The sequence below is a fragment of the Puma concolor genome, chromosome A3 (assembly GCF_028749965.1).
Source record: "Puma concolor isolate L17-30 chromosome A3, mPumCon1.1.hap2, whole genome shotgun sequence".
In the NCBI taxonomy this organism is placed as follows: domain Eukaryota; kingdom Metazoa; phylum Chordata; class Mammalia; order Carnivora; family Felidae; genus Puma; species Puma concolor.
In genome coordinates, this window is record NC_141669.1 from 25,000,512 (window position 1) to 25,018,077 (window position 17,566).

General features: G+C 37.4%; 1 protein-coding gene and 1 long non-coding RNA gene across 5 annotated transcripts in view; both read left to right on the forward strand.

The window, feature by feature from the left end:
• The window catches only part of LCLAT1 (lysocardiolipin acyltransferase 1), a 183,558-nt gene that overhangs the window by 94,391 nt on the left and 71,601 nt on the right, over nucleotides 1–17,566 (forward strand). For all 4 annotated transcript variants that reach the window (XM_086700293.1, XM_086700292.1, XM_086700296.1 and 1 more), the window contains exon 4: nucleotides 12,784–12,930. In XM_086700293.1, coding sequence (XP_086556419.1) covers nucleotides 12,784–12,930 — 147 coding nt within the window. The remainder of the gene's footprint in view (nucleotides 1–12,783; nucleotides 12,931–17,566) is intronic.
• On the forward strand, nucleotides 12,937–15,034 carry LOC147582327 (uncharacterized). Its single transcript, XR_015248979.1, has 2 exons — nucleotides 12,937–13,522; nucleotides 13,755–15,034. It is a non-coding gene; the product is annotated as an uncharacterized LOC147582327 (long non-coding RNA).

Genomic DNA, 17,566 nt, shown 5'->3' on the forward strand with positions numbered 1-17,566 from the left:
TTCTTACACCGTACACAAAACGTAAACTCAAAATAGTTTGAAGACCTAAATGTGAGACCCGAAACCATAAAACTAGAAGAAAACAGACAGGAATCTCTTTGACTTTGGCCTTTGCAACATTTTCCTACATATGTCTCCTGAGCCAAGGGAAATAAAAGCAAAAACAAACTATTGAGACTACACCAAAATTAAAATCTTTTGCACAGTGAAGGAAACTATCGACAAAATGAAAAGGCAGCCTAATGAATGGGAGAAGACATTTATAAATGATATGTCCAATAAGGGGTTCATATCCAAAATATACACAGAACTTAACACACACACACACACAATCCAGTTAAAAAATGGACAGAAGACATGAATAGACATTTCTCCAAGAATATACAGATGGCTGGGGTGCTTGGGTGGTTCAGTTGGTTAGGTGTCTGACTCTTGATTTCAGTTTAGATGGGAAACTGAACATGGGATCAAGCACCACATCAGGGTCCAAGCTGACAGCACAGAGCCTGCTTGGATTCTCTTTCTCCTTCTCTCTCTGTCCCTTTCCCACTCAACGTGTGTTCTCTCTCAAAATAAACTTAAAAAAGACCTATAGATGGCCAACAGACACATGAGAAGATGCTCAACATCACTGATCATCAGGGAAATGCAAATCAAAACCACAGTGAGGTATCACCTTCCATTATAATGGCTAGTATCAAAGAGGTCAGAAGTAACAAGTGTTGTCAAGGGTGTCCATAAAAAGGAACCCTAAGGCACTGTTGGTGGAAATGCAAATTGGTATAGCTGCTGTGGAAAACAATATGGGGCTTCCCCCCAAAATTAAAAATAGAAATGTAATCCAGTAATTCCAGTACTAGGTATTTACCCAAAGAAACCAAAAGCACTAATTTGAAAAGATATATACAATCCTATGTTTATTGAAGCATTATTTACAATAGCCAAGATAGGAAAGCAACCCAACTGCCCATCAATAGATGAATGAAGATGTTGTATGTATACAATGGAACATTAGCCATAAAAAAAGAATGAAATCTTGCCATTCGTGACAATATGGATGGATTTAGAGGGTATAATGCTGAGTGAAATAGGTCAGAGAAAGACAAATACCACGTGATTTCACGTATATATGGAATCTAAGAAATGAAACAAATGGATAAACAAAAAAGTAGAAACAGACACATAAATAGAACTGGTGGTTGACAAGATGTGGATGGTAGATATCGGGTAAAAATGGGTGAAGGAGGGAGTGGGAAGTATGGGTTTCCAGTTATGGAATAATCACAGGGATGGAAAGTACAGGATAGGTAAAAGTAGTCAGTGGTATTGTAATAGTATTGTATGGTGACAGATGGTAGCTGTACTTGTGCTGAGCATGACATACATACAGAGTTGTCAAATCACTGTGAAACTAACACTGTGTGTCAACTATACTTAGAAAAAAATTAGTGCTACTTCACAACTCCAAGAGGAAGAGGAATAAATTTCTATTTGGAGAAATCTCTCACAAGACTTGGTGTCACTAACATCCCAGCCCCACTAGTTTCTTTGGTACAACCAAGACATGAGTTTTGTCGCCTACCTTAGATAAGTGTGTTCATCATCCAGGCTAACAACTGGTTTGGCCTTCCGGGAAGGAATCTCTTCCACAAACATATTTGAAGCTCCCTCTGTGACCCTTTCTTCAAAGGGGACTTCTTGTCAAGGGTTCCTGGTTACTAACTAGACAAATCCTGGCTACTTAATACCTATACTGTAGCTGTTACTCTCACAGCAAACTTTTATATGGCTAAACCACAAGAAACTGATCAATGTCTCACAAGAAACTGATCAATGTCTGGCGTCTTCTTGTATCTAAATTACAGAAGATTTCGCAGCAGCCTTGTTCCCTGTATTGTTGCATTTATTACTAAACACCTAAAGGCCAGACAGAGATGATGTTTCACCATTTTTGACCGTGAACCGTTTTTTTTTTTTATTATTATTAATGTATACATCTCATGACAGGATGAAAATACCTGATACTTTCTCTGCCTCCTAATAGCCAGTGTCAAGACAAAAGGGAGGGAGTGTGTCAGGAGGCTCTAGGGAAGATTTCCTCCTTCATCAAAGGGCAAGAGTTGATGAAGGGAGGATGGAGCTGCCTCTTTCCTACTTGGGACATTATTGTTAGAGCACATCATACTTGGAGCTGCCGCAGCTGTCTTGCGTCCAAGAGGATGGCGGAGTAGAATACGAGAGCCTGGCCTCCGAACCAGCCTTGGGGCCAGCTTTATTTTATGTAAGAAACATAAATCCAGATTGTTTATATGACTTCCAGATTAGTATTCTGTCATTCATGGCCAAAAATTTGCTTTCCCCATTTCACCACGCTCTAAAGAAAAATATCCAATGATTGATTTACTCATTCAGTACATTTTATTCAATGCTTATCATGAATCAAAATCTTTATGAAAACCATCAAATGAAATATAGTACAGTATATTAAACCTTTTAGTTCTGTGGCTAGATATCACATTCAGATCTGTGTCTTTTCAGATACAAAGCAAAGATCAGTTTCATCTTAGCAGTTCTAGTTGCAAAATAAGTTCTTGTAATTGTTGATTTTATAGTTTCAGTTGCCAGAGTTACTTGGCTGAGATGAGTTTTGATGCCTTTTTTTTTGGCGGGGGCGGGGGCGGGGGGTGGTCAGGGAGGGAGGGAAACCCATTGGGAACAAAGGTTCAGTTCAGTTAAGTCATGTGCCAGGCTATATACCAGGATTATACTTCTTTCTAGCATTATACTGAAAACTAAGTAACTTTTTAGGATTGTCTTGAGATCTAAGTAATTTATTTATTTATTTATTTATTTTTTTTTTTTAAACATTTTTTTTTTTTTTAATTTTTTTTTTCAACGTTTATTTATTTTTGGGACAGAGAGAGACAGAGCATGAACAGGGGAGGGGCAGAGGGAGAGGGAGACACAGAATCGGAAACAGGCTCCAGGCTCTGAGCCATCAGCCCAGAGCCTGACGCGGGGCTCGAACTCACGGACCGTGAGATCGTGACCTGGCTGAAGTCGGACGCCCAACCGACTGCGCCACCCAGGCGCCCCGAGATCTAAGTAATTTAAATGAAGCTTTTGAATTTGTTAGTTTACTTCTTAACAAAACTTAAAGCCTGAGCTGTATGGAAGTTTATAGTTTCTTTGGGGTGGGAGAAACTGCTCTGGGCTTTAAGGCCATCCAAGCAATCACTTACTGAAGTTAATACAATTGGTTACCTCAATTGGATATCCCAATTAGAGATGTGTACCATCTCTAATATCCCAGTCAGATTTGCATTGCTTCAGGCTGCTTGGCCTCCCAAATACGAGCTTATGAAGCGTGTTTTGATTCTAGGCTTTTCAGTACCCCTATGCCTACTGAAAATGAAGGGATTCCTTTGCTTACATTAATAAGTAGATTCTAAAAATTATCTAAAAGGAATGGTTTTATGACAGGGTGATTTTTAGGATAGAGCAGTGGAATAATTAGGGGGGAGCTTTAGGGTCTTGTGTCTGTTTTGCATTTAGTGGAGAAGCACAAACAAAATAAATCTTTCAGTGATCAGTTTGAGCCAACTTTGAAGAGTACTTTATAATAATAGTAAAAAGATAGGAGAGATGGCCCCAGTGGACCCCATGGACCCTGACCTTAATGTCAATAGAGAACTGGACTGCAGTGCCTTCAGCTGTCCTTTCACTTGTGGCTAAGAGAGGGCTCTCTAAATTGAAATTTTATTTATTTTATTTTTTATTATGAGAAAGGCAGCATTGCAATACTGAGGAAAAAATGAATTGGCTGTTAGATTATATATGTCATTATTAGGGGAGTTTTAAAAAAACTGGTTTTTTTTTCTTATTCCTTATCATAAATCTTACAGAAAACATTTTCCTTGTGCTTGCAGTCAGATATTTCTGAGTGTTACACCATTGTGTAATGAACACCAGGCAGGGACATATGATGTAGCCAAGAATTAGAAATGTTCCTCCACGGTACAAATAATGCCAAAACTATATCTTAGAAATGTTGTTACTGATAATCTTTTAACTATTATAGTCAAGTAAATGGTAAACGAATCCCAAGTAAGAATATTAAGGTCTCCGAGTTTAGAATGCAAAGCAGTGGTTGTTTATATATATATTTTTAATCAAGAAAAATTTGGATCAACTAAGAGCTGATTCTTAAACACTTTTTATATGGAATAATTTTAGATTTATAGAAAACTTGCAAAGATAGTACAAAAAATGTTTCTCTTCACCTAGCTTCTTTAGGACATGTGTCAAAAGAAGAGGGTACAATCCCATTAACTACAGATCTCATTCGGATTTCAGATGTCCTTTTTCTGTGCCAGGAGCCAGTTGAGGATCCTGTCCTTTCTTCTGGTCACCATGTTTCCTTAGTCTCCATTCAGTGGCAGTCTCTCTTTATTTTGGTGCTTTTGACAAGTACTGGTTGCATACTTTGTAGAATGTTCTTCAATTTGAGTTTGTATATCTTCTCATGATTAGATGGGGGCTATGGGTTAGAGGGAAAAGCACCATGGAGATAAAGTGCTCTTCTCATTTTAGCAGGGAGGTCCATGATATCAACATGGCTTATCACTGGTGCTGTTAATTGTAATCATTTGGCTTAAGGTGGTGCCTGCCAGGTTTCTCCACCATAAAGTTTCTGTTTTCTCCCCCTTTTTATATATGTTTATTCACTAACAGCAGCCTACATACAAGGGCTGGGAGGGAGTGGGTATTGAACTTTACCTCCTGCAGTGAGGAGTGTCTACATATTATTTGTAATTCTGTAAGGAAGATTTGTCCCTTCTCATTTATTTATTTATTCAGTCATTTAATTATACCAATATGAACTTGTTGATATTTTTTCCTTTGGGTTATAATTTCGTATTATTTATTACAGTGTTGTTGACATTGTATGGCTTTGTCCTGTGGAATATCTTGGAGGTTGGCGTTTGTGTCTTTTTGGGCCTCCGTCTTTATTTTTTTTCTTTTTTTTTTAACCTTTTTTTTTTTTTTTTAACTTTTCACTTTCTAGTGGTATAAGATTCTTGTGTTTTCCCTTCCCAGCCCTGGACTCCACATTTCTCTAAGGAATCCTAGTTCCATTTCTTAATGAATGCTATTAAAAACTGAGATCTTGGCCCTGATTGTGCTCTGTATTAGTTTCCTATTTGTGCTTGTACTGTGAGTGGAGTGGCTTAAACAACACACATTTATCATCTCACAGTTATGGAGGTTACCAGTCTGAGGTGACTCTGGGCTAAAATCAAGGCATTGGCAGGACTGGTTTCTTTCTTTAGGCTTTTGTATAGAATCGGTTTCCTTGATTTTTCCAGCTTTAATTGGACACTCAGTCCCTTGCGCTTGTCCCCCTTTCTCCACTTTTAAAGCCAACAAAGACTGGTCGCATCCCTCTCGCTTACATGAGTCTTTTCCTGCTTCCCTCTCCCACTTTTAAGGACCCCTCTGATTGCATTGGGTCCAGTAGGCTAATCCAGGATAATCTTCCTATCTTAAGTTCAGCTGATTCTTTTTTGCCATGTCACATACTCACAGGTCTGGGAATGAGGATAGACCTATTTTGTGGGGACGTTATTCTGCCTATCACATGCTAGTTGTTCTTCTCAGTGTACAGAACTAGTAATGTACTTAACTTAGGAATTCATGTTGCACAGCAGTGGGCTTCTTAGATGTCAGTTCATCTAGGAAATTGATTAAATGGGAAATCTTGCCCAGTATGAAAGACAGATTTTAGTCCCACACTAGTGTGAACCCACAAATTATAAGCAAGGAGCCTTATCTTGCCAACCAAAAGCATCGGTAGGTGTTTCCTTAGTGTCAAGCACGACATCCTACTCTCTGCAGGTAGATAGGTTAATCTCTTTGTGGAGTCTGTGAAATTTGCAGTAAGGCTGGTTTTTATCTTGCAAGTTAAGCAGCTTATGAGAGGGATGTAGACAGCATTACCTAATATAAAATGTTGAGTTCAAAGAAGATAGGGCTTCCCTAACTTTGTGTAGCATTTAACACCCTGACCAAAGTTGAGATTCTGAGAAATAATTACTTGTTCTGGATTTATATGTAAGTTATCATTGTGCATAACTGCACCCTCAGTAAATACAGTATTTGCTCATGACTGTTGTGATGTAAGTTTGTACAAAAATTTGCATCTGTTTATATCACTCATTCTCATGTATTAGATGCCTGTGGATAGCATTCCCTTAGGATTGAAGATGTAATGAAGAGAACAATTTGTCTCTTCCATGTTGTTTTTGGTGTCACATTTATAGTCTCATAGTAGATACCATAATGAATTAATGAATACATGGACAACAGTGATACATCAGATTAATTTATCTTTGAAGTTCAGTTTTCATAGGACTAGGTGAGTAGTGCAGATGTTTTTATGATTCCCTTAACTGTATCTGCATTGAAGTGGAAAAAAGGAAAAAAAAAATGCGTAAAGAGCTTTTTTTTTTTAATCAGAAAGAGTGCATGATGTTAAAAATCCACTCAATTCATTTTTTTTAATACAACTCTGAAATTTGATAAAAGAGAATTTAAGCCAAGGAAAACCAGTTTCTAAAATTATACAGTGGTTTTTGACAATAGAGTATGCTTGGGGATTACTCTTGTCTGCTTTGAGAAAGAGAAGGCAATGCTGATAGGGTTTTAGAAGGAAGACAGAAGGAGCCATGCCAGCATGCACAAAATCTGTCTTTATAAACCTGCCAGACTCCCAATCCTTGTCTGAGAAATTCAGGTGATGGATGGAATGCCCTCCAATGGAAAAGTATGAAAAGACAAGTAATACAGACTAATTTCAGATGACACGATCAATTGTACTGTTATTTATCTAGCCATAGACATGTGAAGTAAATGTCATAAAAATGTATGTTTGAGGATCTCCAGAATGTTAAAACTGTGGATATTGCTTTAAGCACAAAGTATATACATTGATGGCAATGACATGGGGAAAAAAATTCACAAGATTGTTCCTATGATTCTTATGAAAGGGAGAAAAACGTTCAAGCTTAAGGGAGTAGAAAAGATTCAGAAGCATTAGTGATGTACAAATGGATTTGAGAAGGCGAAGGCACAAAGGAGAAGAATAATCCCATCTTCAGAGGAGAAAGGTCCAAGAACCTGACTGATGAATCCATTTTACTTCCCTTTCTGGGATTTCTGAGACGTATACAGGCCATCAGACAAGTTTCATGGCACAGCCCCAGAAGTCTTGCTACAGCTCCCTTTCCCCAAGGGAGCAACAGATATTCTCACTTGGTTTGGAGAAATACATTTTACCTGTCAGTATCATTCAGTCTAGAACATCCTTTATAAATTTGAAGACAGTTTAGAATTGAAATTTGAGGAAAATGCACAGCATTAAAGAGAGTCTAGTACTAAAAAAAAAAAAAAATGGGAAGTCTAACCTCTGAGGAATATATAATTCTCCTAGAAGAACTTAAACTATGTTTATTTACCTAATACCTTTAAAGAGATTTAAGTATATATTGCAGAGAGACTGTTTAGCACACTGGTTGAAAACATCAGCTATGGAGCCAGATTGTCTCTGTCTGAAACTTGGTTTTAACCACTGATTAGCTCTTTGAGTTTCAGTATGCCTCAGTTTCCTTATCCATAAAATAGGATAATAATTTTACCTAATTCATCGGGTTGTCTTGAGAATTAACAATTCAGCTTAGAATAATATCGGGCACATGGCAATCATTCAGTGAGCAGTTTTATTAAAATTATTACTCTTCTTATTTGTCATAGCTTCTATATTTTGCTGTTTGTCCATAATAATTGGCTGCTATAGAAAGAACCAACTGTAAGTCTTAAAAATTAAAGAGGCAATTGCTGAAATAAACTCAGTAAGTAGGCCAGATAAAATCAGACTAGTAAGGTAGATGATGAAACCAATGGATTGGATTTTCCTTGAGCACAATGTCAATTGAAAGGAGATGAAAAGTAGGAGAAGATGAGTCCAGAAGTTAACATCTAGCTAACAGAAGTTCCAGAGGGAAAGTTTGAGAGAATGAAGAGGAGAAAAGTGTATCTTCTTAAATATCGAAAAGACAGTCCCAGTGTTAAAGACTCATATTGGAGGAATGTAACGACTGCTGGGCAGACACTAATGAAAACATGCCTCACCTGGACTCATACAGGTCACATTTCATAAAACTAAGAATAAAGAGGAAATCATGAAAGCTTCCAGAGGGGAAAATTTGGTTATCTCCACAAATCAGATTGATGTCCAGTTTCTCACAAGCCATATTAGATGATGGAAGAGTGTGGGAAAAAAGCTTTAAAATTCTCAGGGGAAAATGATTTGGAATTTCAAGTTTTGTGTTTAGCGAAACTACCCTCCAAAAAGTTGAGGACAAATAAATACATTTTAGGAATGCAAAGAGTCAAACATTTATTGAAAGAAATTCCTTCAGGAGGACTAACAAGGACATAAGATAAAAAAACCAGTGATAAGCAGGGAAGCCAGTGAACTTGAGTCAGGTCTAAGTAATTAAAATTGTTTCCATGAAAAAAAAATTGTTTCTGTGAAGCATAAGGAATGTGTTAGTAATAGCAACTTTGGAGAACTAGTAGATGATTTATACAAATTTTGGAAAAGGGACAAGAGGAAAACATACTTTTTTGTTTGGAGAGCATTATTGTTTGACTCAATGTTGATATAATTATAGAAGTTTAAATGTTTGTCAAAAATAGAAAGTTGAAAAAACTTTGATGACCATTAAAAGAACAAAATAGAGTATACAGTTTCCAAATCACTGGAGTAGGAGTTAGCAAACGGTTTCATAAAGGGCTAGGTAGTAAAATTATTTCAGGCGTTGTGGGCAGTACTGTCTCTGCTGCACCTGTTTGACTCAGCCCCGCAGCACAGAAGCGGCCATGGATAATCTATATAAATAAATGGGTATGGCTGAGCTCCAATCAAACTTTGTTCATTAATGTGAAATTTGAATTTGATGTATTTTTCATATCTTCTAAAATATTCTTGGATTGTGTGCCATTCAAAGACAGTGGGCTGGATTTGGTCCATAATTTGCTGACCTCTGCATCAGAGAACAAAGGAAGGAGGCTGAGAAAACTTAGTAATTTCAGCTAAAGACAGAAAAGGGGAGAGAGGTGGACAAGAAATCAAAGTCCAACACACATGAAACATAAATGTCAGGAAAAGAAACAGCAGTTCCCCTAATAAATGTGAATGGAGTAAACTTTTCTAGTAAAGACAGATTCTCAGATTGGGTATATCCTAAATGCTAATAAGTTAGTAGATCATGGTATATCTGCACAGAACAGTGTTACTTAAAGTGTGATTCTTGTAACAGTGACTGTTAGCAAACTCTGGCTGGTCCACTATGAGATAAGGACATAAACAGGGAAGAATAGTAGGTGGGAATTTTTAGAGTGTCATGACATTGTTATAACTTCCAAGTGTGTGATCGTTGCCCTAGTAATTCATATTGTATTTTACGAAACTGTTAGTCAATAATGGTTAAGGAATTAAAATTAAAACTGGTTTGAGAAACACTAGTAGAGAATACAGTGCAGGTATTAAAAAATGAAGTAGATCCATATGTATAGACACGTTAAATGAAAAAAAGGAAATCACAGAACAGTATACAAGGTATGACTCTTAAGTGTTTTTTAAAACCCCAATCATACATGTAATGAATTTTTTAAATGTAGAATAAGTCACATCAAACTATTAGCTGTGATTATAAAACAAATTATGACAGGTGGACCAGGGTTGAAAGATGTGGTAATAAAGACATATTTCTTGTTTGAATCTATATACTTTTATCTTGTTTGATACTTTTTTTTATAGTAATAGGTTTTCATTTATTGTGTAATGCTTTTTAAATATTTTATTATTTAATGATCTCATGGTCCTTTCAATACTTGTCATTTGAATATCCATATGGAAAATAGGACCTATACTGCTACTTCACATGATATATAAAAATTCATTTGAGATGGATTATAAACCAAAATGTGAAAGTTAAAACAGTAGAGCTTCTAGAAGAATACGTGGAATAATGTCTTCACAACTTTGGAGCAGGCAAAAATTTCTTAAATGATGCACTACAAGCACCAGCCACAAGGAATAGATTTGTAAATTGGGCTTCATTAGTGTTAGATGTTAGGTGCATAACAAGACAACGTTAAGGGAGAGAAAATGCAAGCTACAGATTGAGGGATGATATTTGGCATATTGCATCTTTGAAACCTAGAGTTATATAGAGTTACTGTGTATGTGTGTGCAAAAAGTTTGGAGAAGCACTTCACAAAGACATCGAAGACTTGCATATGAAAAGGCTGTCACTATCATTAATCATAAGAGAAATTCAAGCTCAAACCACTGTACCTGGATTAGAAGGGCTAAAATTAAAAGGACCTATAAGACCTAGAGTTGCCGAGGCCATTAATAGAGCAGGTAGAGCACTCATATGTTGCCGTGGGAGTGTCAGTTGGTACAATCACTTCGAAAACATGCTGTCTACTGAAGCTGGGCATACGTAAATCCTGCGATGAAGCTGCTTCACTCCTGAGTACTCAACTCTATAGAACTTAGTGCTTGCGTTTGACAAAAGATACAAGAATATCCATATTAACTTTATTACTAATAGCTAAGAATCTCTCCCTCAAGAGTATAAGTTGTGGCATATTCATATAACTGACCGTTAAAGCATTTTTGTTTTGATATTGTGAATAGGAACTTGTTACATTTTTATGTTCCTTGATATAATATTCTTCTTATTATTATAACTTCTTAATCACAATAATGATAATAGCTATTATTTATTGGCAGTTTGTGATAAGTCTTAGTTCTTACAACAATCCCTATTCGGTACATACTATCACGGCATTATGCTCATTTTGACATTTGGGGTCGGTGAGGGACAAAGACTGAACAGCTCTTTTGTGGTAGAGCTGTGGTTCTAACCCGGGCAATCTCACTCCAGAGCTACACTGCCGAAAGGCGCTACACTGTGGGCCTCGGTGTCCTCTGGTGAAGGAAGAGAGATGATGGGATCAAGTCCAGTACTGATGGATATGACTGACAGTACAGTGTGTGACTAATAATTGGGAGTACAGCAGCAAGACCTACACTGAAGTGGGTTGTTGGGTGTGTGTTCATTTGTACTTGTAGACTTCAGTATTCTAGCTCGGACTTATTCAAACCGGAGTCTTATGGTTTTTAAAATCATTAACAAATGACTTAATGATCCTTTTATATATTCCCAGGGTGCCACTGTCTTTACCAAATGGTGTTTTAAAACTATCGTTTTAGTCGTGTTCTTTGTTTGCAAGGAACTACCACTTACTGCAAAGATACACGTGGCTGTAAGGGAGATGGACTCTTACGGACACCCGAGAGGCGGATCCATAGACTGGCCAGCTTGTGGAGACTAAAACTGTCTTCTGCTCTGGATTACAATCAACTTTAGGCACTTCAGCAAGATTTTTAGATCTGTACTACAGTGTGCAATGTTTATTTTCCCTCAGCTCCTACTGTCATAGTATCTGCTTTTTTATCCATCCATTTACCTTTATATTGCCAGTGCTTTTTCTCCATGGTCTCAGGTAAAATTCTGAGAGAGAACATTTGATTGGCCATGAGAGTTACTGTGTTTGGGCCAAGTGTTTCATGCTTCATAGACTATTGAACAGGCTATAGATTGGCTGCCTTAAGTCAGCTATTTACCACACTAGTTTTAGTCATTTCTGGCCAGGAAGGGATGGCTGGTTAGGTAAAACATGGCTCTTCCAAGGCTGGCTACCTCTTTGGTAGCAAGGTTGATTCGCCCTAAGTGTAAAGGGATTGTGATCACAGTGTGTATTCTGGTTAGTGTGTTTAGTACCCATTACACATTTTGTCTTTTCAATAAAATCTAAAGAAGTGGCCAGCATTGAAAATAGTTGAATTTAGAGACTGACTGGTACAGAATGGGAAATATGAAAGAGAATGCTTGTATACATGACTTGAGAACAATCCTTTGCTTACTGTTTTATAAGCCTAATAACATATTGTTGTATATCTCTTGTAGGTACCTTGGTTAAAATGTCTGGTTAGGATTGTTAAAACTTTGGATGATTTACTGGTAAATATTAGGAAAGTTTTTTTCCTTGCTATTTTAATAGCTAGGCTTGGCTTGAAAAAAAGTTTTTGAGAATTTTGCAAACCCTTTATTTTTTTTTTTTTTTAAATTTTTTTTTTTTTCAACGTTTATTTATTTTTGGGACAGAGAGAGACAGAGCATGAACGGGGGAGGGGCAGAGAGGGAGGGAGACACAGAATCGGAAACAGGCTCCAGGCTCTGAGCCATCAGCCCAGAGCCCGACGCGGGGCTCGAACTCACGGACCGCGAGATCGTGACCTGGCTGAAGTCGGACGCTTAACCGACTGCGCCACCCAGGCGCCCCTTTTTTTTTTTTTTTTTTAATTTTTTTTTCAACGTTTATTTATTTTTGGGACAGAGAGAGACAGAGCATGAACGGGGGAGGGGCAGAGAGAGAGGGAGACACAGAATCGGAAACAGAAGAATTTTGCAAACCCTTTAAGACTATTCTCTGGTATAGGTGTTATTTAACCCAAGGTATATCGTGAGGTGATTAGGATAGTAACTAATCCATAGTAAAAAAAAAAAAAAAAATTGAAATACTCAATACTATGTGGATATTGGTAATAAAATTGTATGTAAATACTTGTTAAATTGATTCTAGGTTGGGCCATGCAGGCTGCTGCCTATATCTTCATTCATAGGAAATGGAAGGATGACAAGAGCCATTTTGAAGACATGATTGATTATTTTTGTGATATCCATGAACCACTTCAACTCCTCATATTCCCAGAAGGGACTGATCTCACAGGTAGGTAACCTAGGATTAGATCACAGAATTTTAAAACATGAAAGAACTTAGAAATCATTTAGTCTAAACTTATTCCTCACATGAAGCAACTGAACTAAGATTAATGGCCTGCCACTAAGATCACTCACTCAGTTCATCAGTAGCACGTCAGAACCTAGAATTCCTGGTTTCCAGTCCATAGAATCTATGATGGGCAACTTCAAGAGGCCATTACTGTTCCTACTTGCCATCCTAGAGCTTTATATTTTTATTTTATTTTTAATTATTTATTTTAGAGAGAGCGTGAGTAGGGGAGAGGGTCAGAGGCAAAGAGAGAGAGAGCATTTTAAGCAGTCTCTACACTTAGTGTGGAGCCCAGTGTGGGGCTCGATCTCAAGACTCTGGGATGACCTGAGCTGAAATCAAGAGTCAAGACACTTAAGCAACCCAGGCACCCCAAGCTTTATGTTTTAAGTCTCACTATATATTTCATGTATCAGCTTTTTATATAATTGTATATGGTTTGTATGGAACCACTGTACACACACACACACACAGACACACACACACACACACACACCCCCAAATAGCCAATGAAATGTTAAGAATAAAGGCTAATTTTAAATTTTTTTTTTCAACGTTTATTTATTTTTGGGACAGAGAGAGACAGAGCATGAACAGGGGAGGGGCAGAGAGAGAGAGGGAGACACAGAATCAGAAACAGGCTCCAGGCTCTGAGCCATCAGCCCAGAGCCTGACGCGGGGCTCGAACTCCCGGACCGCGAGATCGTGACCTGGCTGAAGTCGGACGCTTAACCGACTGCGCCACCCAGGTGCCCCTAAAGGCTAATTTTAAAATCCCCTTCCTGTTCTATATATTCTCTGTCCTCTTTCAAGATATATATATTTATCCATCAAGCCCTTCTTTCTCAACTTCTTTTTTTCCTAAGAAAAACATATGATGTAACCCATTCATTTATTGTTGATTTAAGTTATTATGTTGCCTTTTTCTGGGTATTTCTTAAAAATTTTTTATAATGTTTATTTTTGGGGTGGGGGGGAGAGAGAGAGAGAGAGACAGAGCGTGAGCATGGGCGGGGCAGAGAGAGAAGGAGACACAGAATCAGAAGCAGGCTCCAGGTTCTGAGCTGTCAGCACAGAGTCTGACACGGGGCTTGAACTCACAAACTGTGAGATCATGACCTGAGCCGAAGTCGGACACCTAACTGACTGAGCCACCCAGGTGCCCCTTTCTCTGGGTATTTTAAAGCTTTATCCCTACTATAAGCAGGAAAGGCTTTGCCCTGTCCTCAAGAAAATTCAGCTACCACAGATTTGTGGAGGGGGACACAGGAGGATATATTTAGGACTTTTGTGCCTTCCCAATTATTAAACTATATGCATGGGCCAAGAATACCAGTGGATCTCAAGGAGTTCTTTACAAGATTAAAAACAAAATAGTCTTTTATTCTTCCAGATCAGTGGTTCTCACACTTTTTAAGGCACAGATCATTTTTGCAGATGAAGCCACCTACTGCAGTCTAGCATTTAAGACAGAAGAACTGTTGTGGTTGAATATTGGCAGGGGGGGTAAGCTTGGACAGGAAGCAGTTCTATAGAATCCGACTCAAAAGAGCAAAATTTTAAAGCTGTTAATAACCTGGCTACTTCAAGAAAGATACAGTAGAATTTGGGAAGGATCCAGTCGATGAAGGTCTGCTGTACGAGAGAAGACAAACTAAAGTCTAAAACTCACAAATAGTATGGAGAGACAGAACATGTACTTGTCTTCCAAATCTTCAAGACCAGATCGAGGCAACTTAAGAGCTACTGAGAAGGGCAACTTTTAGAGCTTAAGAGGGGAGAAGATGTAAATGAACATACTAATTCATTATGTGGACATAATAATTTGTGGAACCCGGTACCTACAAAGAGAGTTCAAGATGAAAAATATATTTTATACAACTATTTAAGTGAATGGGTGACTAAGCCATAATATGTTAATGAGGAAAATTCAGATATTTTGGGAAACATTCACCGTTGATACCACGGAAGAGATCTTGGACTTACCTGTTTGGATGGAGCTAAGTGAACCATGGCAATTTTTATTCAGTAGTATTATGTACTAATGTACTAACATATGCTTACTATATAGGTTTGATTTTTATAGTTAAAATTCTAAAAGTAGTTGGATCACAGAGAATAATACTGAGGATAATATTGGATACATATCATTGAAGCTTGAAAATGTATTGTAGCTTGTAGATTAATTGATTCCCAGAACTGAACTATCATTAGGAAATTACCATGGACACATAGCCATATTTAAATCTTATAATAGTTAATACTTTGGGGTGCCTGGGTGGCTCAGTCAGTTAAGCATCCAACTCTCTCGGCTCAGGTCATGATCTCACGGTTTGTGAGATAGAGCCCCACATCGGGCTTTGCACTGCCAGCGTGGAACCTGCTTGGGATTCTCCTCTCTCCGCCCCTCCTTCGCTCATGCTTGCTCTCTCTCTCTTTCAAAATAAATAAACTTTAAAAAAAAAGAATGTAGAATATATTTGGGTGTTGAAATATCAGCCATATTATAAAATATTATAAAAGGTATCAGCCATATTTACTGAAGTGATAGATTGGTTTATATTTGCAAATGCCAAAATGTACATTAAAGAATGGCAGCTCTAGAAGTTACTTAGTCATTAAAAGCTAAAGGAGGGGCGCCTGGGTGGCGCAGTCAGTTAAGCGTCCGACTTCAGCCAGGTCACGATCTCGCGGTCCGTGAGTTCGAGCCCCGCGTCGGGCTCTGGGCTGATGGCTCAGAGCCTGGAGCCTGTTTCCGATTCTGTGTCTCCCTCTCTCTCTGCCCCTCCCCCGTTCATGCTCTGTCTCTCTCTGTCCCAAAAATAAATAAATGTTAAAAAAAAAAAAAATTTTTTTAAAAAGCTAAAGGAAAAAAAGCTTCTGGATTGGTGTGACTTTATGGTATATTAGTGTTAAAATGCTTATATGTTAGATCTTCAGAGCCTATGAAGTATATATTTAAAACTTTTTTCAGTCTGTATTTGTTCTCATCTGTCTCTTTTATGTGATGAACTTAACATCTAGTTGCTTATTTTCAGGGTTCTGCCCACCATTACATGTTGTGGTTGTATATTTTTTAAGTTAAAATGATACATACATTTTTTAAGGCCAGCTTACAAAAGCTAGAGAAAACAGGTCCTGAAGCTTTCAGAAGTTTTTTTAACAGGGTTATACATGTAGTTTTGAGTTAAGATAATGATTGTCTTTGAAAAAGTGTCTGTTAATTCAAGGGTGTTTTTAGTTACCACAGTTAACTTGAAACTTGTTTTTTTTTTTTAAGCCTGAAGGGAATGTTTTATAACCTTAAGTTCAGAGTCCAACTGGCTTGCAACATTTTCAAGTTAGTGTTTTTAAATGTAACTTTACATATATTTTATCTTTATATGTTATTGGTTATAACTTTTATTCTTGCGTATGGAAGTGATAGATGTGAATTTGGGGAAATTTAGAAACATAGAAGAGAGCATAAAAATTATTATAATATCACTGCCCACAAACAAACACCATTGTAATTTTGGTCCATTGCTTTGGTCATTTGGTCACACACACATACACATATATATGTGCATATGTACACACATATAATTTTGAATAATGGTGAAACTGGAATTACACTTTTCTTTGCACTTAATGTGGTATTATCTCTCCTTTCATTATTTATTCTTTCAAAACGTGTTTTAAAGGTTGGGGAGTTTTATATTGGTTTATTAGTTGGGGTCCAGAAAAACAGAACCAACAGGTGTGTGTGTGTGTGTGTGTGTGTGTGTGTGTGTGTGTGTGTGTGTGTGTGTAGAGCGAGAGAGTGAGATGGAGAGAAGTTTTGATGGGAATTGGGACTTTATTTTAAGGAACTGACTCACATGGTAGTGGAGGTTTATCGAGTCAAAAATCTACAGGGTAAGTTAGGCTGGAGACCCAGGGAGGAGCTGCAGTTCAAGTCCAGAGGCAGTCTGCTGACAGACCTCTTTCTTGCTTGAGGAGGTTAGTCATTTTCTATTCAGGCCTGTAAGTGATTGGATATGGCTCACCCATATTATGGAGAGTAAGTAATCTGTTTATGCAAAGTCTTCTGATTTAAATATTAATCTCAGTGAAAAATACCTTCACAGAAACATCTAGAATAATATTTGACCAACTGTCCGGGTAACCTGGCTATGCCACTTTGATAAATAAAATTAACCATAACAGCTGGTATACTGTAATTTTGAGTTCTGTGTCTGTGATTTGGAAAAAAAAAAAAAAAGCTTTTCTGGGTTTTAACAATTATAATATTTCATGTAATTAAACACTTTGTACATAGAACTTCTTCATTTAAGAAATGAGTACATGAAGTTTTATACACAAAACAAAGTCCCTACTTTCATGAGGCTTACATTCTATGAGGAAAGATAGAATAAAAAACCAATCAGTTAATAAAAATATGTCAAGTCTTCATAAATGCTGTGCAGAGAAATAAAGCAAGTTAAGGACAGGGAGAGGAATAGATAGGGTATAGAGTACTCTTTTATAGAAGTTTGTCAAAAGAAGCCCGTTACATTTCTCTTAAAGTAGAGACTAATTGAATGAAGCAGAA